Source organism: Notamacropus eugenii, chromosome 5 (assembly GCF_028372415.1).
Source record: "Notamacropus eugenii isolate mMacEug1 chromosome 5, mMacEug1.pri_v2, whole genome shotgun sequence".
NCBI classification, from domain to species: domain Eukaryota; kingdom Metazoa; phylum Chordata; class Mammalia; order Diprotodontia; family Macropodidae; genus Notamacropus; species Notamacropus eugenii.
Window position 1 is genome coordinate 386,216,387 of NC_092876.1, and position 26,377 is coordinate 386,242,763.

The following is a 26,377-nucleotide window of genomic DNA, read 5'->3' on the forward strand; positions in this document are numbered from 1 at the left end:
ATGCTTTAAGTATATTTTGGGTTAAATAAATTCTAATAGGAAATCCTGAGAATCAAACAATGAGGATACTACTCTTTTGAAAATACATAGTACATTAAATATAAATTGCTAGAAAAATGCCTTGTCTACATTTCACTTCCCAGACCATAACCCTTTTCAACTATCTAGATGGTAGTCAAAATTCTTTTTGCGTATGTAGTGGCCACTTTATAATGTAAACTGGCCAAGTTACAGGAACCTGTTCCCCTAACAATACTGATGTCATGGATTAGATTACACTATCTCAGACTGCAGGTTAAAATCCAGTGTAGAAAACAGATTAGGTGGTGGAGGGAGTTTCTATTGCAATAGATAATTGTACGTTTTAAAATGAATGCACAGTACAGACCAAATGTAGCAGATAGTTTGTTTCCATCTGTGCATACTTGGCCTTTAACTTTAGATTTGAAAAATTATTTTTACACTATTTTTACTTAAACAGAGTTGGTTGATTCAAAGAGAATTGATTTGTGTATACCTCTTGATTATTTGTAAGTATTCAGAAAACATCACATTTATTTTAATTACACATTTCTCAAAATATAGTATTTTTTCTACACAACCTGTTCCAAAGAAATGCAACCATACTCACTGAATAATAGAAGCTTTATAGGAAAGGAAAATAAATACTTTATCTTTCTTTATCATACATCCAGGTTCTCTTGGCTAGCAGTTTTGTACCAGTTTATGCAGGCCTGAAAGCAGTGGAATATAAAGGAGAGGTAATGTTTTTACATATTTAAAGATATTCCTCATATTAACCAATTTTTCCTCAAGCATTCAATTGTAGAATTGTCCTGAAGGTATAAAAAATATTCTGTGAATTAGTTCATAAATGGGTGTGCTTACTTAAAGAGAAGAAAATTCAAATCCTAAGAAGGTGGCATTGTACATTTTTGTGTGAAGATTTAAAGAAATGTTAACTTAAAAGATTTTATTTGAAGTTAGTGATTGCCTGAGATAGACATGTTTTTTAAATGCATAAATAGATTGCCTAAAAGCAATTACAAAATTAATGTCTGGATATCATTTTTTCCCATTTTTGTAGTTGCAGTTTGCAAACATCAATGCTTTAAACATCTTAAAGCTTAACTTAGTTGATTCTCATGAAATCAGTATTTTGAGTTTGATCATTAAAGAGGTTATTTTGTATTACTATATTCCATAGGAATAGTTTGTACTTCAAATTCTTTCTGCCTTGACTCTTCCTGGTCATTTGAAAAATATGTGTAATTTGTCATAAGAAGGTGGGTTAGTAAAATATGGATTACTTGCTTCAAATTCATTAGCAATACTGGAGATAAAAAAATCAACACAAATCACATATATTGTTTAATTGTAACATAATATTTATAAAGGAGATATAGAGTACATTTTTGTGCTATCAAGAAATGGTATTTTTGAAAAAATGGGGAGTCCCAGGAGAACTAGCACTTTAGGTGTGAAGGCTTGCCCAAGACTTTTTCAGGGCTGTTCATCTAACTTAGGTGTCCACCTGTCCCCTAACTCTCACCTGTGAACACAAGAAGTCATAGCATCTACATCAGCCACACCAGAGTGAAACCACTTTGGCAAATGGGTTAAACCAGCATGAGCTGCGTTAGGGGTTGTCTGCTTCAAGCATATGAAAACGTTTCCCAGTGGAAGGGGCAAATGAGAACACTTTATTCCAATGGCCATGAAGGCAACTGAAGCAGGCACTGTGGAGTACTTAGAGCTTGGTCAGACATCAAAGACACCAAGGTCATCTACTGCATCCAGAGCCATTGCCAGTCCTCCTGACTTTTGTCTTGCCATGGGACTTTGATGACTCTGGAAGAAAGAGTAAGGCACTTCTGTGCAACTCTGCCTCACTTAAATCCAGTTCACCCAAATCAATACATCACCTATGGTTGAACTGGTTCTATTAATAAAAAATGACAAACAGCAGTTTCTGAAGAAATAGTTTTTTTCAGAGAGTTTCATAATATCCTCTTTATCATGTCATATTGATGGTCTTTTGGGGTTTCTTTGGTTGACTTGACCTAAAAAGTCAATTGGTGAGCCAGAAATTATATTTTTAAGAAACTGACTTTAGTCTGTGTTGTTCATATTTGAGAGTGCTACATAGAAGTCAGATTTCATACTCTGGTGTGAAGAATAAGTTGGTAATGAATGAAATTCACCTAGATTGTGTCATTTCTATTCTTATTTCCTTTTCTGTTTTTTTCTAACTGGATTGCTTTAGTTAAGCAAAGAACAGTGCAAGAATAGAAAAATGTTTAGAAGGGAGTAGTAGGAATGAAAATTGAGGAAAGGGAACAATAAAGCTCAATGATGAAAAACAAGGAAATGAAATTAAGAGGATTCATTGAGGAGACTACAGCAGGGAAGCATGCATCTACAGTTCCACTTGGGTATGAGAAAGTACTTCCTAAGATTGTGCTAAATAATCCCATATTTTACAGTACTGCTGTTTCTGGTCCCCAGTGTATGTTTCTAATCAGGAGACCCCTGCCAAAGGACCTTTCTTATTTTTGTCATCTTCATGTCCCTGCTTTTTTCTAACAATGTTCCCAGTTAGTTGTTTAGATATAATCCAGTCATAAGGCTGTACCATGTATGTTGTATCCCAGGCACAAATTTCTGCCCGAATGTTTGTCCTACTTTTACAAACAGTCCAACTAATCATTCGCTAATTCATGTGATTTCTACCTCCTCAACATATCTTCCATCCATTCCTTTTTCTCCACATCCCAAGTATCCTAATTAAGGCCCACTGTCCTCTTAATTGATCTTTCTGCCTTGGGTTTCTTCCCACTGTAATCCATCTTTTCACACAGCTGCCAAAGTGATTTTCTTAAAACCTAAGTCTTATAATGCCTGCTCATAATTCTTCTAGCATTTAAAGCCCTTCACAACCTGGGAAAAAACCCATCTTTCCAGCCTTACACATTAATTACACTCCTTAACCACTGCGCTCTATGTTCCAGTCAAACTAACCCACTTGTTGTTCTCCCTGTACAACATTGTCTCCTCCTGCCTTTGCACTTACTCTCCTGCATGCCTGGAAATGACTCTCTCTCAGTTTTGTTCTTGGAAGCCCTAAAATCCGTCATAGTTCAACTGCATGGCAGCTGCCTAAGAAGTTTTTTTTTTTTTTTTTTTCTGATTCCCACGTGGTCAGTGCATTCCTGCATTGCGGTTATTTTGTATATATCCTATATTTATCTATGAATAAATAATCACAGTAGGATATAAGCTCCTTGAGAGCAGTAATTGTCTCTTTTGTATTTGTATCCTCTGAACCTAGCAATGACTGGCCTTAGTGACCTCTCATCAAATGTTTATTTGTACATTTTATTGTATTTTAGAACTTTACTTGATTTTATCTCCCAGTGATTGTTACTGTTTGCCCCTAAGATGTTTGACTTCTTAGCCCCTGGATTAACTCCAGGTTGCTGACTCTACACTTCTCACTTATTTTCTCCAACTTGGAGATTGCTATTTGACTATTTCTGGATATTGTAAGTGTCTAAGATCTAATCTAACTAGTCTTTGCCTTTAGAAACACCATGAATGTGTTGACTTCTGGCTCTGTTCCACCAACAGTAAAAGAACTATAGTGCATTTACTCAGGGGAGACTGCAGGTTTGGTTTTATTTTGGTATTTTTGTGTGTGTGTAAGTCATACATGATAATCTATTTATTTTTTTCCTCCAACTATGTAACATCCTTATCTTTCAGAAATTTCTTTGCTTATTTTTGACCTCTAGGGTTATTAGCAATTAACTACTGATCCTAGATCCTTACTCTTACCTAACTTTCTTCTTGTCCTAAATCTCTACATTACAAGTCTGATATTTAAATACTAGCTTTTCTCTTCTTTTGTCCATAATAGATTTTATTGTTTTAGTTTTCAAAATTTATTTTTATGAGATTTTGAGTTCTAAAATTTTCTTCTCCTTCCAAAGCTCCCCTCCTTCCTACCCAAGATAGCAAGATATCTGATACAAATTATACATGTATATAATCATATTAATCATATTTTCACATTAGTCATGTTGTGAAAGAAGAATCAGAACAAAAGGGAAAAATCACCAGGGAGAAAAAACAAAAGTGAAAATAGTATGCTTCCATCAGCATTTAAACTCCTTAGTTATGTCTCTGGATGTGGAGAGCACTTTCCAGCATGAGTCTTTTGGAATTGTCTTGGATTAATGTATAACTGAGAAGAAAGACTAGCTTTTGAGATTTTAGATATTTATGTTTTAGCTCAGAACTACTACTAAATTGTCAGATTTTTTTTTTCTCCTTAGTTCAGGTAAATTGGTTCTCAAAGGTTGTCTTTAACAATAATGTAAAGATTTTTTCACTAATGGGTGTTCTAGAAGGATGTATTAAAGAAGAATAATCTAATAATGTTAACCTTTTTTCTAAATTCTAGACCAAATTTGCTTAGGAAACTTATAAATTTGTATTTTTATCTCTTCCTTTCCAAACTCATGACTTCACTAATTCATATATTCATTGGCCTGTTTTAGAACTACCAGGAAAAAAAAAACCTCATATTTATTTTGTGTTCAGGGTTTAATATTGTACTACTTGTCATTTCCTCAAATCTCAAAAAATAAAATATACAGGGTTAATTTTTTAATTTAGTTAATGAAATCTGTCTAGGAGCCACAGTCATGGAGAAGTATTTTTCTCCCATATTTCTTCCTTACTCTTTTCCCATGTTGCTTGGCTTCAAGTAAAACTATGGCAAAGTTTATCTTTGGAGGCTTTGCTTGTGCCTTTCTTCCTTTTGGTACCTTCGGGTACTTCTCTAAGGCAAAAATATCCCTGCTTCAATTTCTGCCATTTATCAGAACTCTCCTGCTTTTTTCCCATGTAGCTCTTCTTTAGCTATTGCCCTAAAATCTGACAAATCATCTCTACCTAAGTGACTTCATATGTTTTAGCCCTTTAGTTCTATTTCAGTTTTAACAGAGGACACCAATAAATGAGAATTTGAACCTAAAGAAATTTATCTCTGCTAGTGGGTTTTCCAGCACTGGAGTAAGGCTTGTGGAAGAGTCATTTTTAGTGAGGGACTGTTTTGGTTGCTTTCAAATCATGTCATATAAGCAGATATCTGTTCTAATTATTCTTAAATCTGGCCCTACATTCAGAAAATTTGTGACTTTTCTATAATTGCATTGTAATCCCCAAATTACAATATTGTCTACCTTTAGAATCAGTGTTTTCCCCTAAAGTCAGCTGGTCTAGCAGTACATCAGCCACTCAATAAGCATTTACTAAGTGTCTACTATGTGCCATGCATTGTGCTAAACTCTGAGGATATAAAAAGAATCAATCAGATAGCCTCTGTCCTCAAGGAGAGAGTCCTTTGCCTTTATAGTCTAATGGGGGAAGACAAGAAATAGAATATGTTCAAACAAGCTATGTACAAGATAACTAGGAAATAATTTATGGGGAGGGGCAAAAGAATTAAGAGGTTTTAGAAAGGGGTTCCTGTGGAAGATGGAATTTTAGTTGGGACTTGAATGAAGCCAGGAGACAGAGGAGAAGAGAGAGTATTCTAGGAATAGGAGCCAGCCAGAGAAAATATCAGGAGCCAAGAGATGGACCATCTTAGTCATGGAACAGAAAGGAGGCCAGTATCATTGGATCAAAGGGTATATGGCAAGGAATTAAGGGTAAGAAGACTGGAAAGATGGGGCTGAGGGTGAAGAGCTATGTTATAAAAGACTTTGAATGCCAGAGGATTTCGTATTTGATCCTGGAGGTGTGATAGGGAGCCACTAAAGTTTATTGAATGTGGAGCATAGAGGGTAACATGATCAGACTTATGCTTTAGAAAAATCACTTTGTTGGCTGAGTTGGATTGGAGTAGTGAGAGACTTGAGGTAGGCAGACAAACAAATAGCCTATTGCAGTAGTCCAAGTGGGAGGTGATGAGGACCTCTACCAGGGTGTGTCAGTATCAGAAGACAGAAGAGGGTATTTTTGATAGATGTTTCAAAGATGAAATTGACAGGCTTTGGAACAGATTGAATATGTGAAGGGGTGGGGAAGTGAGAGACAGTGTGGGTGAGGATGACCCCTAGGTTACTAGCCTGAGAGATGAAGAAGGTGGTGGTGCCCTCTACATTAAGACTGGAAAATTTGGACAGTGGAGGTGGGTGGGATGCTTTGGAGTATAAAAAGAAAGTTCAGTTTTCATTATGTTGAGTTTAAGATGTCTACAGGATAACCAGCTCAAAAACTCTGAAGGGCAGTTGGAGATGTAAGAATAGAGGTCAACAAGAGGTTAGGGCAGATAAGTTGATTTGAGAATGATCAGCATAGAGATGGTATTGCAATCCATGTGACCTCATGAGAGACCACCAAGTAAAATAGTATAGGGAAGACCCAGGACAGGGCCATCAGGCACTTCTATGGTTAGAGCACATAACCTGGATAAAGATCTAGCAAAGGAAACTGAGGAGTAGTCAGGTAGATAGGAAAAGAACCAGGAGAGAATAATATCTTAAAACAAAAGAAAGAAACCTAGAGAGAAAAATGTATGAAGGAGGAGAGGGTGATCAGAAGTGGCAGATAGGTCAGTAAGGATGAGGACTGAGAATAGGTCATTAGATTCGTCAATTAAGAGATCATTGCTAACTTCAGACAGAGCAGGTTCAGTGGAATGATGAAGTTAGAAGCTGGTTTATATGTGATTAAAAAAAAAAAGTGAGAGGGTTGAAAGAGTAGGAATCTATGGCCTTTTTGAGGAGTTTAGCCACAAAAGGAAGAAAAGGTATAAGACAATAGTTAGCAGGTTTGAAAGAATCAAGTGAAGATTGGAGGGAGGAAGGAGGTTTATAGGTAGTAGAGAAGAAAGTGAAGATAAGTGAGAATGGGAATGATAAGAGGGTAATTTGTTGAAGGAGACAGGATGGATCAAGATCACTTATTGTAATGCCAATCATGGCAGCACACCTGAGGACTGCTGCTGTGAATGATTTGAAGGATCTAATCATATAGTATAATGGACTGTTTATGCAGCAATAAACTAAACATGTTCAATAAAGCATAACATTCATAGCAATATCTTTAAGCAAAATATAAAATACATATATGTATTCTTAACACTCAGTATGTTACATGGTGCATAGCCTATACATGGCATCCCCAAAGTCAGGGGGTCCCAGGCTAGGATCTTCCATAGTACGATGTATGTTAAGGGGTAGCAGAAAATACTGCACCATCCACCCCTAGGTCACTATAAGAACAATTTTCTTAATCAATACACAGTATCCATATAAAGTCCTCTCTCATCTTAACTCAAGGCTGATTTCCAACTGCGTAGCTCCTCCTCTTTGGGCCAACTGCTCCCAGCTCTTGCCTAGTTTCAGACACAGGCAGCTCTCTGCTCTTGTTCCTTGTCTCACCTTATGAGACCTGTTCCACTCCAAACTCTTCCTACTTTTGCTGGACAGCAGGCTTCAGGGACTCCTACCCACAGCTTCTGTTTCTAGGAAAACGAGGCTTAACAAGGCTATAACAATATTTATACACATTACCAGTGCCATCGTTTCAGTCCATTCATAAAGACCAACAGACAGGTCTGAGAAAATAACACAGGGCAATAGACAGGACTTCTGTCTGAGGAATTAACACAAACCAACAGACAGAGAACTGACATTATAAACTTTCTTTCTGTTAGGCCTCCCCACAAGCAAGTTTCCCTAGCCTACTCACTCTCTCAGCTCTGCTACTGCTCTTCTCTCTCTCCAAGCAATACAATATATATGTATATATGCAGTTTCCAATCAAAAGTTCTTGATTGATTAAGTCAAAGGCACTTGATTGGCTAAAACTTAATGCAGTACAGCAGCAAAATATCCTGCTTTGCTTGCTGTTACTCTTACACAGGGAACTTTGATAAGGAGTAGGACTACCTCTTCATATGAGACCAGGAGGAGATAGGGATAGAAGGAATCAGAGTGATACAAGATAAAAAAGAGGGATAAGAAGCCTGTGGAGAATGGCCTCAACTTTTTTCTATACAAAATATAAGGCCAAGTTCTCAGTTGAGAGATTGGTGGAAGAAGAAGCCATAGGAGGTTTGAGGAGGGATAAAAAGTTCTATAAAAGCTGCTCTGGTGAGTGGGAGAATGAGTTGATAAGGGAGATGTAGAAAGATTGCCTAGGAGCTTTGAGGACTCAGTTAAGGTTGTGCAATATAAATTGGTAGTAGACCCAATTAGAATAGTTGTATGATTTTTTTTTTTCCAGTTGGTGATTAGGAGTGAAGCTAAGTGGATGGTGAGAGTGATCCCAATTGGCAATGTCACAGGGACTCAAGAAGAGATAATAGTATAGAGTTCAGTGTCCTAGTTATTTATTTCCTCTTGATAAATCTCCCTGATATGGATATTCTCAAATTACTGCATGAAATCAGCTATGATATGTATTTTGAAATACATTGTCATCAATAACATTTCTGTAATCATTGTCATACCATTAAATGCTATTCTAAGGTTTGCAAAGTGCTTTATAAAACATTATCTCGTGATTCTCATCAGCACTTACTTCCCTGAGGTAAATACTGTAGTTATTATTGTCATTTACAGATGAAGAAGCAGGCTGAAAGAGGTTAAATAATTAGCCCATAGCCACATAATAAGTATCAGAAGGAAGATTTGAACCCAAGAGTTTCTTGACTCAAAGACAATACTCTTTCCACTCTTGCACGCTTCCTCTTATCTTATAATTTCTTTAATATTTCAGAAAGTTCTGTGGTTTAATCTAGATGCATGTGTTCTCTTCTAATGCAAATTGTAACCCCTTTTTATCTTAGATGATTTTATGAGTTGCTGTGGCCAACAAGTTTATAAATGGGTTGCTGACTTTCTGGTGATGAGCCTATCCAGACTTACCTAAGCTGCTTCTTGGATGACTTGTTAAACTAACTTTACTGTCATGATCTTCAGAAAGTCACTGTTAACTTCACATCACACAGCACCAGATAACGTAGAACTCTGGTAGTGAATATAAGTCTACACAGCTTATCTTACCCTGGAAATTATTATCCTATCAGTGTAACTTACTTTGTCAGGTATATTTCCTTCACAAGAAAGTTACTTGAAGCCCATCTAGGGCTTTTTCTGTACTGCTTTTGACTGGTAACTCTGTTAACTGTCTATTTCATGACACATTTTCTTTATATGAAGAAGGGCTGTGAGTATAGAAGTGAAATCTTTGGATAATATCTGTAAGATTTTTATCTCAAAGACACAGGATTAAAAAAGGCCAGAAGCCATACATGAACAAGAAAAGCAGATCATCGTACTTGCTATCCACTCTGCTCCTTGATAGCATTTCAAAGCCAAATTTTCAAAGAAGTGTTACTAGAACGACTTTAAAAGGCTGCAGTGCAATACCAGCATACTAACCTTAGAGCACTGACGATTGTAGATATGATTTTATAGTAAACACTTTTAACCTTGTATATTTTAACAAGTATAAATTGTAAACTTATTAATTTTGCAACAAGAATTTATAGATGAATTATGAGGATTTTTTATGGTTGTTACTTAATTGTTTCTCTTTTGTGTCTGACTTTTCATGACCCCTTGTGGGTTTTCTCAGCGAAGATACTAGAGTTATTTACCATTTCCTTCTCCAGCTCATTTTACAGATGAGGAAACAGAGCCAAACAGGGTTAAAATAATTTGTTCAGAGTCACACAGCTAGTAAGTGTATAAGGCTGGTTTTGAACTCAGATAGGAGTTATCCTGACTCCAGGCCAGCACTTTATTCGCGGTACCACCTAACTAACCGATAAATTGTGAGGATACTACTTAACAAACAATAAAAAAGAAATGAAATATTATGCCACCTCATTTACATATGCTTTATAGTTAGCAATATACTTCATTCATAAAATCACCATGAATCAGATAAAGCGCATTGTGGTAGTCTGCATACCATTCCTCAATTTTGGGAGAATCTCAGGAGTTATATTCATTAAGTATAGGTAGGTCAGGGATAGACTTATTAGTGTATATGACTAGTAGAGAAGTAATCAGTGAATCTTTGCTTGAAATATTTGCTTGGATATTACTGAACCAAGTGTCAGTAGGGACATAAGATGTAAGAAGACAGGAAAGGTGTAAAACCCATATAAAATTTCATGCCGTCTTGGGGAAGAAGGGAGGAGAGAAGAAGAGAAAATTTAAGACATATGGAAGTGATTGTTGAAAACTGAAAACAAATTAATAAAACAAAAAAAAGATAGGAAGGACAGGATACTAGGTTGTGAAGGACTTGGAATACTAGTGGATTTGGTATTTGAATTTGGAGGTGATAGCAAGCCACTATCATGTGAATATATGTGTATGTATGCATATATACATATATTTATTTAAAATTAATTAGTTACATTTTTTAGTTCCAAATTGTCTCCCTTCATTCCTCTCAACCCTATATTAGAAAAGGCCAACATTTGACATAGATATATGTGTGGAACTACACAATACATGTATCCATATATCAGTTCTTTCTCTGGACATAGATAACATTTTCTTTTATAAGTTCTTCATAGAGTATTTGAATATTCATATTATTCAGAGTAGTGTAGTCATTCACATTTACTCTTTGAATATTATTGTTACTATGTACAACATTCTTGTAGTTCTGCACATTTAATTCAACATTATTTCATTCAAGTCTTTTCGTGTTGTTCAAAAATCAACCTGCTCATTATTTCTTGCAGCGCAGTAGTATTGCATCATCATCATCATAATAATGATTTAGAGGTTTTTTTTTTTTGTATGACTACATATAGCTTTAATAGTTTCTTCCAAAATCTCCCTGTTCCTATCCTTTGACCATTTATCAATAAGGGAATGAGTCATAGTCTTATAAATTTGACTCAGTTCTCTATATATTTGAGATGTGAGACCTTGAACCAAGAAACTGTCTATAAATTCCTACCCTCTCCCCAGTTTTCTGCTTACTTTCTAATCTTGGCTACATTAGTTTTATTTGTACAAAATGTTTTAATTTAATGTAATCACAATTATCCATTTTACATCCCTCAGTGCTTTCTATCTTTTGTTTGTTCATAAATCCTTCTATCCATAGATCTGATAGGTAATAAGTTCCATATTCTTCTAATACTCTCTTTATGTCTAGGTTGTGTATCCATTACCTTGCCTTGGCAAATGGTGTATGATATTAGTTTATACCTAGTTTCTGCCAGGCTGCTGAGGAATTTTTGCCAAATAGTGAGTTTTTATCACAAAAGTTTAGATCTTTACATTTATCAAACACTAGGTAACTCTGCCTTCTCTATCTCACTGATCTCTCATTCTATTTCTTAGCTAGTATCAGATAGTTTGAAAAATACCACCTTATATAATATAAGATCTGGTATTGCTAAACCTTCCTTTACCTTTTTTTCCACTAATTCCTTTGAAATTCTTGACCTTTTGTTCTTCCAAATGAAATTTATTATCATTTTTTTAGCTCAATAAAATATTTTTTGGTAGTTTAATTGGGATGGCACTGAATAAATAGATTAGATAGAATTATCATTTTTACTACATTGGCTTGCCCACCTGTTAACAATTGATATTTTTTCCAGTTATTTAAATTTTGACTTTATTTGTATAAAAAGTGTTTTATAATTATGTTCATATAGTTCCTGAGTTTGTCTTGGCATGTATACTCCCAACTTTTTAATATTGTCTATGGGTATTTTAAATGAAGTATCTCTTACTATCTTTCTTGAAGCTCTTTGTTGGTTATATATAGAAAAGATGAAAAATTTATGTGCATTTATTTTATATCCTGACACCTTACCAAAATTATTTTTTCAACCAGTTTTTAGTTGAATCTCTAGGATTTTACCATCATATAACCTGCAAAAAGATATTTTTTTTCCCTCACTGCCCATTCTGATGCCTTCAATTTCTTTTTCTTCTCTTATTACCATTGTTAGCATTTCTGGTACAGCAGTGAATAATCTATTGATATAATCATATGACTTTTCTTGATTCTGTTATTGATATAATCAATTACGCTAACAATCTTCCTTATATGGAGTCAGTCCTGCATTCCTGCAATAAATCAGATTTTGTCACAATCATTGTGATATGTTACTATAGTCTTCTAGCTAGTGTTTTATTTAGAATTTTTGCATCAAGATTCATTGAACTTGGTCTATTATTTTTTTTTTTCTGTTTTTGCTTTCCTGATTTAGGTAACAATACCATTTTTTTTTTCGTGAAAGGAGTTTGATTAGACTCCTTTGCCTATTAGTCTAAATAATTTATTTAATGTTAGAATAGTTGAGCTTTAAATGTTTGGTAGAATTCATATGTAAATCCATCTGATCCTTATGCATTCTTCTTAAGAAGCTCCTTTATGGCCTGTTCAATTTCTTTTTCTAAAATAGATTTATTTAGATATTCTATCTCCTCTTCTGTAACTTTATATTTTTGTAAGCATTCTTCCATTTCATCTAAATTGTTAAATTTATTAGCATGTATTTGGGCAAAACAACTCCTAAGAAGTGCTTTAATTTCTTTTCCTTTAGTAGTGTATTATCCTTTTAATTTTTGATACTAGTGATTTGATTTTCTCTCTTTTTCAAAAAAAATCATATTACTAATGGCTTATTTTTAAATTTTTTTTAATAAAACCAATTCCTAGTTTTATTGATTATTTCAAGGGTTTTCTTACATTCAGTTTTATTAATCGCATTTTTAATTTTCAGGATTTCCAATTCACCATTTAATTAAAGATTTTCAATTTGCTCTTTTTCTAGTTTTTTTTTTGGTATACCCAATTCATTGATCTGCGTTTTACTGATGTAAGAACTTAGAGATTGCTGCTGATTGCTGCTTTTAATTTAATTTAAATTTAGTGTGTATATATTTAGTATTGATATTACCTCATTTTATCTGTGCTACCTTTTAACATAATGTAGTTTCCCTTTAGATTTATTTTAGCTTTAACTTTGTCTGAGATCATGACTGCTGTCCCCTACTTTTTTTTTCACATCAGCTGAGGCAAAACAAATTCTACACCAGACCTTTACTTTTACTTTATGTGTCTCTCATCTTTAAATGTGTTTCTTCTGAGCAACATGTTTTTCTGGTTTTTGAACCATTCTCCTATCCATTTCCATTTTATAGGTGAGTTTATCCAACTAACACTCAGTTATAATTACTAGTTGTTATTTCCCTCCATCCTGTTTTTCCCCGCTGTTTATCTCTCATCTTATTCCCTTGACCTCCTATTTCTTAATCTTCTAAGAGTCCCTCCCTTATGCTATTCCTCTTGCCCCTCCTATTTCTCTGTAAGTTAAGAAGACTTTTATATCCAACTGGATGTATATGTTATTCTCTTTTTAACTGAATTCTGATGAGAGTAAGGTTCCCACACTGCCCATCCTTCCCTGATAATAATTCTCCCCTCCCCTGTAAAAATTCTCCCCTCCTCTGTAAAAATTCTTCCACTCATGAGATGATTTACTTCATTTTACCTTGCCCTACCTAATTTTATTTTTTAGGATTATCCCATCATAATTAACTCACTTCAAACCCTTGATGGATGTATACTCTTTCTAACTACCTTAGTAATGATAACACTGTTGTTCAGTTGTTGAGGTCACTTGTTTTTTCAGTGGGTTATTTTATGTTCTCTTCCATTTTTTCATTCTTTTTTTTTTGTTTTGTTTCATTATTTCTTGATGTCTCATAAAATCATTAGCTTCCCCATGGCTAATTCTAATTTTTAATGAGAAATTTTCTTCAATAAATTTTTGGATCTCTTTTTCCAATTCGTTGACTTTATTTTCATGACTTTCTTGATTTTCTTGCATTACTGTTGTTTCTTTTCCCAATTTTTCCTCTACCTCTCTTCTTTGATTTTAAAAGTCTTTTATAAGCCCTTCTAAGAATACTTTTGGCTTGTGACCATTTTACATTGTTCATTGAAGCTTTAAACGTAGCTGTTTTAACTTCATTGTCTTCTTCTGTGTTTGAATCCTGACTTTCTCTATAACCATAATAACTATTTATGGTCAATTTATTCTTTCTATGTTGTTTACTCATTTTTCCTCATTTTTAATGTCTTATTTCTTGACTGTTAACTTTATGTTTTATATGGGAGCTCTGTTCCCAGGGTGTGGGGGGTAACATTGTAGGTTTTTGTAATGTTTTCAGAGCTCCGTTTGGGGGTCTTTGACTTTTTTGGTTCTTCCATTTGCTATGATCCAAGGCCAAGTGCGGTCATCACTGTTCCTCTGTTTTATTCCTCAGTGTATGAGTGACCTCTCAGGTACCCTTCTCTGCCCCTGAGTTGCAACCAGGGCTCATAGCACAGTTGCCACTGCAAACATTCTCACTCCAAGCCTAGAAATCCAGAATGCAGCTCACCCCTCTGTCCTGGAACTAGAATCAGGGATTCTGCTTCTTTGGCAGGTGAGCACAACTGGCAAGACCCCACCCTTCTGCAACCCCAATCACTACTGTGTCCTTCTTGTCCAAAGTCACAACCTGGACCATTAAATGCTAGTGGAGGCCCCCCAATCTTCCCTGATCAGCCACTGAACCCCCACCTGAAGCCCTTGATACAGTCATTACACAGCTGCTCCTACCACCCCAGTAGATCAGATCTTTCCTAGCATCTTCCCAAATTGTCTTGGACTGGAGAACTGTTTTACCTCAAACTTTCAATTCTGTGATTCTAAAATTCACTTTGAGGCATTTTTTAAAGTTATTTCAGGGGAAATTTGGGAAAACCAGGTAATTTCTTTCCTTATTCTGCCATCTTCACACAATCTTCCATCTTGCTAATACACGTTTAAGTTTGTCATTCCCTTCCATGCTCTCCAAATGCACTCCATGTTATTTTATTCATCCTAGTTATTTATACGTGTGTCTGTCTGGCAGTCCATAAGAAAGGGAGATGGCAACCACCTTATTGACCTAGGGACCATGTATGCCCTAATGAGAGCTAGGGATACAAGTACAAAGAATAAAACAGTTTTTATTTTCAAAGAGCTTACATTTTAATGGGAGAAAGTATTTATCTTACATCACAAGTGTCTGCTAGTGTTTTTGTTGAACGTAAAGATTATTTCTATTAAGTGGTTATCATGAAAATCAAGCCTTTTCTGAATTCCCTGATCTTTATCAAAACATTTTCTAAAATTTAAGGGAATGGCATTAAGATAGCCTTTATTTCTTCATTTATTCATTCAACTAACATCTTACTGCCTTATAATTCAAGGGGAATGCTAAATGTTTTGAAACAGTTATGCTTCAAGGACTGAAAATTACTTGCTCACATTCCTTAAGCTGTATTGCAATAAACATGCATTTTTCCTTTAGGTTTCTGTACCAATATGTGCTGGAAAGGTTGCATCCCTTGGTGTCTTTTGAAAGACAGTTGTTTCATTCGTTCAGCAAGAATTTATTGAGTACCTCTTGAAGTACTCAGTAAAGAAGTGCTCTCCTGCAGGCATTCATGGTCCTAAACTTCTCAGCTCCTGCCTGGCTGCCTCTTAAGTGTGATTTTGCAGTATCTTCTACCAACATAACTTGACTCCATTCTTCCATTTTAATTCTTTACTTCTTTCTTCTCCAGGAAGAACAATCCCTGTAATTAATTACTTTGCCCTCTTCTAATAAATTACCACTGATTTGTTCTAATTTCTGGCTGCTATTTCTAGATCAGGGTTGAGAAACCTATGGTCTTGAGGTCACATTGTAACTTCCCAGAAACTTAAGTAGGGCCTTTTGATTGAATCCAAATTTTACAGAACAAAATTTTTTTTTTAATTTTAATTTCTTTTTCTAAAATTTTTTTAAATTAATTTATTTAACTTTTAACATTCCTTTTCACAAAATTTTGGATTCCAAATTTTCCCCCCATTTGTCCCCTCCCCTCACCCCAGAACACCGAGCATTCTAATTGCCCCTGTCACCAATCTACCCTCTCTTCTATCATCCCTCCCTTCCCTTGTCCCCATCTTCTCTTTTGTCCTGTAGGGCCAGGTAACTTTCTATACCCCATTGCCTGTATTTCTTATTTCCTAGTTGTATGCAAGAACAATACTCAACAGTTGTTCCTAAAACTGTGAGTTCCAACCTCTCTTCATCCCTCCCTCCCCACCCATTCCCTTTGGAAGGCAAGCAATTCAATATAGGCCATATTTGTGTAGTTTAGCAAATGACTTCCATAATAGTCGTGTTTTGTAAGACTAACTATATTTCCCTCCATCCTATCCTGCCCCCCATTGCTTCTATTCTCTCTTTGGATTCTGTCCCTCCCCAATGTTGACTTCAAATTGCTCCCTCCTCCCATTGCCCTCCCTTCCATCATCTCCCCCACCCTGCTTAACCCCTTCTCCCCCACTTTCCTGTATTGTAAGATAGGTTTTCATACCAAAATGAGTGTGCATTTTATTCCTTCCTTTAGTGGAATGTGATGAGAGTAAGCTTCATGTTTTTCTCTCACCTCCCCTCTTTTTCCCTCCACTAAAAAGGCTTATGCTTGCCTCTTTTATGAGAGATAATTTGCCCCATTCCATTTCTCCCTTTCTCCTCCCAATATATTTCTCTCTCACCACTTTCATTTTTTTAAGATATGATCCCATCCTATTCAATTCACTCTGTGTGTGTGTGTGTGTGTGTGTGTGTGTGTGTGTGTGTAATCCCACCCACTACCCAGATACTGAAAAGTTTCAAGAGTTACAAATATTGCCTTTCCATGTAGGAATGTAGACAGTTCAACTTTAGTAAGTCCCTTATGACTTCTCTTTGCTGTTTACCTTTTCATGCTTCTCTTCATTCTTGTGTTTGAAAGTCAAATTTTCTTTTCAGCTCTGGTCTTTTCATCAAGAATGCTTGAAAGTCCTCAATTTCATTGAAAGACCATTTTTTGCCCTGTTTTGCTGGGTAGGTGATTCTTGGTTTTAGTCCTAGTTCCTTTGACTTCTGGAATATCCTATTCCATGCCCTTCAATCCCTTAATGTAGAAGCTGCTAGATCTTGTGTTATCCTGATTGTATTCCCACAATACTTGAATTGTTTCTTTCTAGCTGCTTGCAATATTTTCTCCTTGACCAGGGAACTCTGGAATTTGGCCACAATGTTCCTGGGAGTTTCTCTTTTTGGATCTCTTTCAGGCGGTGATCTGTGGATTCCTTGAAAACTTATTTTGCCCTCTGATTCTAGAATATCATGGCAGTTTTCCTTGATAATTTCATGAAAGATGATGTCTAGACTCTTTTTTTGATCATGGCTTTCAGGTAGTCCCATAATTTTTAAATTGTCTCTCCTGGACCTCTTTTCCAGGTCAGTTGTTTTTCCAATGAAATATTTCACGTTATCTTCTATTTTTGAATTCTTTTGGTTTTGTTTTATGATTTCTTGGTTTCTCATAAAGTCATTAGCCTCCATCTCTTCCATTCTAATTTTGAAAGAACTATTTTCTTCAGTGAGCTTTTGAACCTCCTTTTCCATTTGGCTAATTCTGCTTTTTAAAGCATTCTTCTCCTCATTGGCTTTTTGACCCTTTTTTGCCAATTGAGTTAGCCTATTTTTCAAGGTGTTATTTTCTTCAGCATTTTTTTGGGCCTCCTTTAGCAAGGTGTTGACCTGCTTTTCATGCTTTTCTTGTATCTCTCTCATTTCTCTTCTCAGTTTTTCCTCCATCTCTCTTACTTGATTTTCAAAATCCTTTTTGAGCTCTTCCATGGCCTGAGCCCACTGAATATTTATTTTGGATGTTTGGGATACAGAAGCCTTGACTTCTATGTCTTTCCCTGATGGTAAGCATTTTTCTTCCTCATCTGAAAGGATGGGAGGAGATATCTGTTCACCAAGAAAGTAACCTTCTATGGTCTTATTTTTTTTCCCTTTTCTGGGCATTTTCCCAGCCAGTGACTTGACTTCTGAGCCTCCTCTTCACACCCACCTGGCCTCCAGATCCGCCCAGTCAGTGCTTGGGGTCTGAGATTCAAATGCTGCTTCCCAGCCTCAGGGCTTTTGGCGGGGGCAGGGCTGCTATTCAGTGTGAGATTAAGTTTAGGTGCTCAGATGGGGGCAGGGCCACCACTTGGGGCTCAGTTCCCTCAGGGGGTTTATGTGGAGACCTTCAACAATGGATCCAAGCTTCTTCCTGCTTTGGGAGCCCCTGTCTGCCGCTGTGCCTCCACTGCTGCCTCCCGAGGGGGCCCGAGCCACAGGGACACCCCACTCCCTTCTCGGCCACCCAAAAAGACTCTCTCACCGACCTTTGTCACCTGTGGGTGCCGGAGATTCCATCCCTGAAGCCTGCTGGGATCTGCTCCTCTCAGTACCCCATAGCCAAGGCAGGGCTGGGCTCCTTTCCTGGTCTGGTGCACGAGGGACTCTTCAGGTCAGTTTTTCAGAGCTCTCTGGAACAGATATCTCCTCCACTCCGTTGTTCTGTGGCTTCTGCTGCTCCAGAATTTGTTGGGAGTTCTTCTTTACAGATAATTTATGTGCTGTGGGCTTAGAGCTAGCATGTGTGTGTCTTTTTACTCCACCATCTTGGCTCGTCCCCCCAGAACAAATCTTTTAATAAAAGGTATCTAGACCATAAAAAGGAATCTAGAATCCAGACCATCCCATCTACATTCTGTTGTCATCTTCATTTACCCCCCAGCTCAAACCTTGGACTCTGACCCAAGAACTGACTGACTGACTGACTGGACCCTGATGAGTGAATTTTTGCCTTATCTTTGCTGGAAGCAGATCTCACTTTCTATTATAAGAAACTGTGATTTTGCATGTTCTCCCTCCTCCCATCATGTTTATGTGTTATTTTCACTGTTTGATTTCATTGAATTTAAACTTCTTGTGGTCAGGGACTGTTTTTGCTTTTGCTTGCTTCTATTTGTATACCTAGCACTTAAACTCAGTACCTGGCACATAATAAATGCTTTATCGCAATAGCATATATTAAGTTCTTACTATGTAAGCCAGGCACTGTACTAATGACTCTGAATACAGAAGTCACAGACAACACATGAAGGCCAGTAGGCAACACAGAAAAAGTTTAGAAGCTCAGAAATTATAAAGTAATGCATAGTATTGTGTAATATCAACAAATTTTATTGTTGAGTAAATAATAATTCCGACTTCTCTGATATGAAGAGAGAGCCAAAAAATTTTACAATGTTTTTCCAGATTTCTCAGGGCAGGGGGGGCTTTGCCCCACCCCTAACACCCAAGTTATGGAAGGGATAACTTTACCTACTCCCTACCTATTTTAATGTCAGGGACCACTTGCAAACAGTTTTATGTATACTACATTTACAGTGCTAAATAGAAGGTATTCCTATAGAGAAGGTGCTTTGAAGGAAAAGAGAAGAGATTGGGAAAGACCATGTGCATTGAATAGGAAGAAAGCCAGTATCACTAGATTGTAGAATATGTGGTAGGGACTAAAGTGTCAAAAGACTGGAAAAGTAGGAAGAGCTTCAGAGACTGGAGGGTTTTATATGTGATTCTGGAGGTAAGAGGGAGCCACTAAAATTTATTGAGTAGGGGCATGATATTCCCAGACCTGCATTTTTAGTGAGGAGAGACTTGAGGCAAGGAGACGACCAGAAGGCTATTACAGTAGTCCAGTAATGAGGTAATAAGGACCTGCCCCAGAGTGACAGCTGTATGAGTGGAGAGAGAGATCCATGTAAAGTAGAAATAACAAGATGTGGCAACAGATTGGTTATGTGAAGTGAGGAATTGAATATGACACATAGGTTGTGAGTCTGGATAGATGGTGGGAATTTTGACAGTAATAAGGAAGTTGGAAAGAGGGAAAGAGGACTTGAGAGGAAAAATAATGAGTTCTATTTTGGACAAGAAGGATAAAGATTAAGAAAAAAACATTAGATTGAGAAAAAGCCATTTTAAGATCATGGTAACTTTAGGCAGAGTGGTTTCAATTGAATGATGTGGTGGGAAGCTAAACTGTAGGGGTTTGAGGAGAGGAGAGGAGGTGGAGTACCAAATGTAGACAGCTTTCTAAAGCAGTTTTGTCGAGGAGACATATAGGCTGTTAGCTAGCAGGGATAATTTGATCAAGAGAGGATCATTTCTTTTTTTAAGAACAAGAGACATAGATGTACGTGTAGGTAACAGAAAAGCAGCTAGTAGTTATGGAGAGATTGAAAATTAGAGAGAGAGAGGGGAAATTGTAGTGAGGACACCCTACTAGAGAATATAGGACTTGATGGGATCAAAGGTAGATCTAAAAGGGTTTGCCTTGCCAATTTGAAGTTACTGCCTCTTCCTGTTAGAAAGGGATGAAGGAGGAGATGGTAGAGAAATCAATTTGTGTTATATGATTTATGTGAGATGAAAAGCAGTAGAGTTAAAGGAGCTCTTGATGAGTGGCTTTGTTTTTTTGTTTTTTTTTTCGTTAAGTATGAATTGAAGTCCTCAGCTGAGAGGGTGTGAGGAGGGAATGCCATGGGAAACTAATTGAGGAATAGAAATTTTTGAAATAGATGCTTTGGTGAGTCAGTAAACTGATTAGGGAGGCTTGAAAGGATTACCTTCTTGTAGTAGGAGTCTAGTTGAGTTTATGTGAAATAAATTTGTAATGGACCCTATCAATATGATTTTTTCCAAATCCTTCAGCAACCTCTGAATAGTAGCAAAGGTAGAACATAGTGAGAGGAAGCCAAGAATGATCCAGTCTTAATATGAGAATAAGATCCTGATCTGAGGATGGATTTCAGGGAATCTCTTAACTTGGATGGGAAAAAATTACATTTTTATTTTTGTTAACCTCCTAACTCATGGTGTTTTTAATGTGGGGTCTTTGAACTTCTTGCTGTTATTAATGACTTATTGATAATTGACTATTTCAATACAATTGAAGTTTCCTTTGTAATTCTATGTATTTTATTTCATGCATTTATTATGCAAATGGGTCCATAAGTTTCATTAAAATGCCAAAGGAGTCCATGACTCAAAAATGATTAAGGCCGTAAACTCTAGCTGAAATTTAACATGTTCTTCAAGCATAAATATAGACAATAAAATGCTATAGACTTTACCATATTGACAGTGGAATCCATGACAAGGACGGTTAAAAATCCCTATCTTAGACATTCACCTGCTGCTGCTTCTTTGTGAGAATGGGTGGTCTAGGAACTTTCAGGGGGAAGGATGGGGAGAGGGACATAAAAACTGGCAAATACTGTTTATTTAATATTTTAGAAATTTTGAGAAAAATTCCTTGGATCTATTTTCTGGTCTTTTTTTAAAATTTATTTATTTATTTTTAGTTTTCAGCATTCATTTCCACAAGATTTTGAGTTCCACATTTTCTCCCCATCTCTCCCCTCCCCTCATCCCAAGATACTATGCATTCTGTTTACCCCTTCCCCCAATCTGCCCTCCCTTCTATCACATCCCTCCCTTCCATTATCCCCATCTCCTCTATTTTCTTGTAGGGCAAGGTAGATTTCTGTACCGTATTTCCTGTATTTCTTATTTCGCAGTTGCATGTAAAAACAAATTTTAACATTCCTTTTTAAAACTTTAAGTTCCAATTTCTCTCCCTTCCTCCCTCCCCACCCATCCCCACTGAGAAGGCAAACAATTCAGTATAAGTTATACATGTGTAGTTATTGCAAAGGACTTCCATAAAAGTCATGTTGTGAAACATTAACTATATTTCCCTCTATCTTATTCTGCTCCCCATTTCTTCTATTCTCTCTTTTGACTTTTTCCCTCCCCAAAAGTAACTTCTAATTACTCCCTCCTCCCATTTGTCCTCCCTTCTGTCATCCCCCCTAATCCCACTTATACCCATATTATAATATGCATGTTATTCCCTTCTTAGGCCACATGTGATGAGTGTAAGCTTCACTTTTTCCTTTTCATCTCCCCCCTTTTCCCCTCCATTGAAAAAACTTTTTCTTGCCTCTTTTATGAGAGATAATTTGCCCCATTCCATTTCCCCCTTTCCCTTCCCAATATATTCTTCTCTCACCCCTTAATTTTATTTTTTTAGATATGATCCCTTCCTATTCGTCTCACCCTGTGCCCTCTGTCTATAGGTATATAATCTCTTCAGCTACCCAAATTCTGAGAAAAGTCTCAAGAGTAACAAATATTATCTTTCCATGTAGGAATGTAGACACTTCAATTTTAGTAAGTCCCTTAGGATTTCTCTTTCCTGTTTACCTTTCCATGCTTCTCTTGATTCTTGTGTTGGAAAGTCAAATTTTCTATTCAGATCTGGTCTTTCCATCAAGAATTCTTGAAAGTCCTCTATTTCATTAAATGATCATTTTTTCCCCTTAAGTATTATACTCAATTTTGCTGGGTAGGTGATTCTTGGTTTTAATCCTAGCTCTTTTGACTTCTGGAATATCATATTCCAAACTCTTCAGTCCCTAAATGTAGAAGCTGCTAAATCTTGTATTATCCTGATTGTATTTCCACAATACTTGAATTGTTTCTTTCTGACTGCTTACAATATTTTCTCCTTGACCTGGAAACTCTGGAATTTGGCTACAATATTCCTAGGAGATTTTTTTTTCAGATCTCTTTCAGGAGGTGATTGGTATATTCTTTCAATATTTATTTTACGCTCTGGTTCTAGAATATCATGGCAGTTTTCCGTGATAACTTCATGAAAGATGATGTCTGAGCTCTTTTTGTGATCATGGCTTTCAGGTGGTCCCATAATTTTTAAATTGTCTCTCCTGGATCTGTTTTCCAGGTCAGTTGTTTTTCCAATGAGATATTTCACATTGTCTTCTATTTTTTCATTCTTTTGGTTTTGTTTTATAATTTCTTGATTTTTCATAAACTCATTAGCTTCCATCTGCTCCATTCTAATCTTTAAGAAATTATTTTCTTCAGTGAGTTTTTGGATCTCCTTTTCCATCTGGACAATTCTGCTTTTTAGGGCATTCTTCTTGTTATTGGCTTTTTGAATCTCTTTTGCCATTTTGGTTAGTCTATTTTTAAAGGTGTTGTTTTCTTCAGCATTTTTTGGGTCTCCTTTAGCAAACAGTTGATTTGTTTTTCATAATTTTCTTGCATCGCTCTTCTCAGTTTTTGCTCTGCTTCTCTTACTTGATTTTCAAACTCCTTTTTGAGCTTTTCCGTGGCTTGAGAACAATTCATATTTTTATTGGAACCTTTGAATGAAGGAGCTTTGACTTTGTTCTCTTCTTTTTGCATGCTTTGGTCTTCCTTGCCATCAAAATGAGATTCTACAGTCTGATTCTTTTTCTGGTTTTTGCTCATTTCCCCAGCCATTTACTTGACTTTTGAGCTCTTTATCAAGGTAGTTCTCTGCTTCCAGTGGGTCTGGGGGTGTACTGTCAGTCCTACAATCCCCCTTCATGATCCCCCTACAATCTGTGGGCCTAGAGCTCTAGAAACAGTGGCTGCAGCTGCCCCTGCTGCTGCTGTGGCTTCTGGGTTCCTGCACCCCCTTTCCCCCTCAGCCACCCTGGGGCTGAGGGCAGACCACTCCACTCTCCTGCACTGGTCCCACAGGCAAAAACACTGACCTTCCAATTTATCCTCAGCATTTTGGGGTCATGAAGTCTGGAAACCACCACAGGTACAAGAGATTCACTCTCCCCAAGGCCTGCTCATATCCCCTTTGTATACTCGCAGCCCACACTGACCTGTGCTCTGCTCCCAGCGTGGCATGATAGACACTTTCCAGAGACTTTCTAGGCTGTCTTGGGCTGTAGATTTGCTTCACTCTGTCATTCTGTGGGTTCTGCAGCTACAGAATTTGTTTAGAGGCATTTTTTACAGGTATTTGGCTGGACTTGGCGACAGCGCTCTAGAAAGTCTCTGCTATTATTCTGCCATCTTGACTCCACCCCCCCCCCCTCCTTTCTAGTCTTTTGAACTTTGAAAAAATTGTATAGCAATTATGCAAGTAATGGTGTATAGAAATTTATCTTGCCCTACAGGCCAATAAAGAAGATGGGGATAAGGGAAGGGAGGGGTGTTAGAACGGAGGGTGGGTCAATCAGAATGCTTCGCATTTTAGGGTGAGCAGAGGGGAGAGATGGGGAGAAAATTTGAAACTCAAAATTTTGTGGAAATGAATGTTGAAAACTTAAAATAAATTAAAAAATATTTACTGTCAGAGACACATACAAAAAAGTAAAAGAATGATAAATGTTGGAGAAGATGTGAGAAAACTGGAACACTAATATAGTGTTGGTGGAGTCTTGAACTGATCCAACCATCCTGGAGAACAATTTGGAACAGTGTCCAAAGGGCTGTAAAACCATGCATACCTTTTGATTCAGCAATACCATTTCTAGCTTTGTGTCCCAAAGAGTTCATGCAGATGGGAAAAGGACCCACATGTACAAAAATATTTATAGAAGTTCTTTTTATGGTGGCAAAGAATTGGAAATTGAGGGGATGCCCATTGACAGGGGAATGGATAAACAAGTTGTGGTATATGAGTGTAATGGAATACTATTGTGCTATAAGGAATGATGAGCAGGTAGACTTAAGAAAAACCCGAAAAGCCTTACATGAACTGATGCTGAGTGAAATGAGCAGAACCAGGGAAACATTGTACTCAGTAACAACTACATTGTCTGATGACTAACTTTGATAGACTTAGCTCTTCTCAACAATGCGAGTCCAAAAGACTCATGATGAAAAATACTATCCACATCCAGAAAAAGAACTACGGATTCTGAATGCAGATCAAAGCATACTGTATGCTCTTTTTTTTCCTTTTGTTGCTTTGTTTCTTCTTTCTTGTGTTTCCTTCCATTGGTTCTAATATTGCTTTACAGTATGACTAATGTGAAAATATGTTTAATATAAATGTATATGTAGAGGCTATATCACTTGTACACCTTCTTGGGGAGAGGTATGGGGTGGGAAGACGAGAAAATTGAAAACTCAGAACCTTATGGAAGTGAATTTGAAAACTAAGAATAAATAAAAGTTTAAAAAAAGTAAAGAAAAAAAATAGCCAGTTAGCCCATGCCCCTCTCACCATATAGAGATCTCCCCTCCCCCACATACTAGATCATTTCAGTGGCATTTCTTAAAGAATTTGACTTTCCTTTTTTATTTAATGAAGTCTGAAATAAGGAGAATATATGCATACTTCTGATTGAATTGACAGAATACCTTAGAGACCTTTGTGTAATTTATATGGCCACCAACCAAGACTTTTAACTGCTATGTTCCCTGGGTAATTACTATAAAAGTAATTGTAAAAGCTTGATCACTGCTCATATTTTAGTGAAATTTCTATACCAAGTTGTTTTCTTGGATCATTCTTTACATTTTCAGAAAAAATTTGGCCTTAAGAACAATTTTACATTATGTGTTGTATATTTTTTAAAAAATATTTATACATTAAAACAATTGAGGGAAACGTTCAAAATATTCAATATTATTTTTAGGTAGTTATTCCCATGTAAAAGTGCCACTCTCCACCAAACAAAAAAAATTAACCCCAAAACTATTTCCCAGATTTGATTAATAGCAAAATAAAGTAAATAAAGTGAAGTAAAATGTATGGATGTAAGACCATTCTGCAAGGCTCTAAAGATGCACTCATATGAAGTGATAAAAGAGGCAGTAGGAAAGACAAATCCTACCTTAATTGTATCTTGACCACTTAATACCTTACCTATTTTTATACATATTGAATGCTTTGAAGATTTTCATTTAGACATAACCTATATTTCCCAATAATCTTTCATTGATTTTTGAAGCATTAAGATATTTAAAAAAAAAAAAAAAACAAACCTAAAATTAGTGTCACCTGTGGACCAGAACCTCCACCACCACCCAAGAATTTGGAGCTTGCAAAGACCTGGGTTGGAACTTGGGGACCTAACGTCAGAAGAGTCTATTTCTGACTTTGTTTCACTTGTATACAACCTGGCTCACAACCTAGGAGTTGTCCTCAATGTCTCACTGTTCCTCTCCTCCACTACTCTCTTACCCCCACATCCAAGTTGTTACCAAGGCCTATTTTTTCCTCTGACATCATCTCCATTCTGGTGCAGACTTTCATCACTTCATGCCTGGAGTATTGCATTAATCTGCTGGTGGGTCTGCATGCCTCAAGTCTCACTCCAATCCAATCCATCCTTCATTCAGCCACCAAAATGATTTTCTTAAATCACAGGTCTGAGCATGTCACTACTCTACTCAATAAATTCCTGTAGCTTTCTATGTCCTCTAGGGCCAAATACAAAATGTTCTGTTTGGCATTAAAGTCCTTTATATCCTACTCACTTTCCCAGTTTTCTTCCATATTAGCCATGTTGCCAAAAAAAAAA

General features: G+C 36.6%; 1 protein-coding gene across 22 annotated transcripts in view; it reads left to right on the top strand.

Annotated features, from left to right (window-relative positions):
• Window positions 1–26,377, top strand: part of PNPLA4 (patatin like domain 4, phospholipase and triacylglycerol lipase) — a 96,343-nt gene that overhangs the window by 24,818 nt on the left and 45,148 nt on the right. For 17 of the 22 annotated variants that reach the window (XR_011968109.1, XM_072614431.1, XM_072614442.1 and 14 more), the window contains one exon: window positions 696–761. The exons of the other annotated variants lie outside the window; for them this stretch is intronic. Coding sequence is in view for 16 of the 17 variants with exons in the window: in XM_072614431.1 (XP_072470532.1) it covers window positions 696–761 (66 nt within the window). In the remaining variant the exon portion in view is untranslated. The remainder of the gene's footprint in view (window positions 1–695; window positions 762–26,377) is intronic. 22 annotated transcript variants of the gene reach the window in all.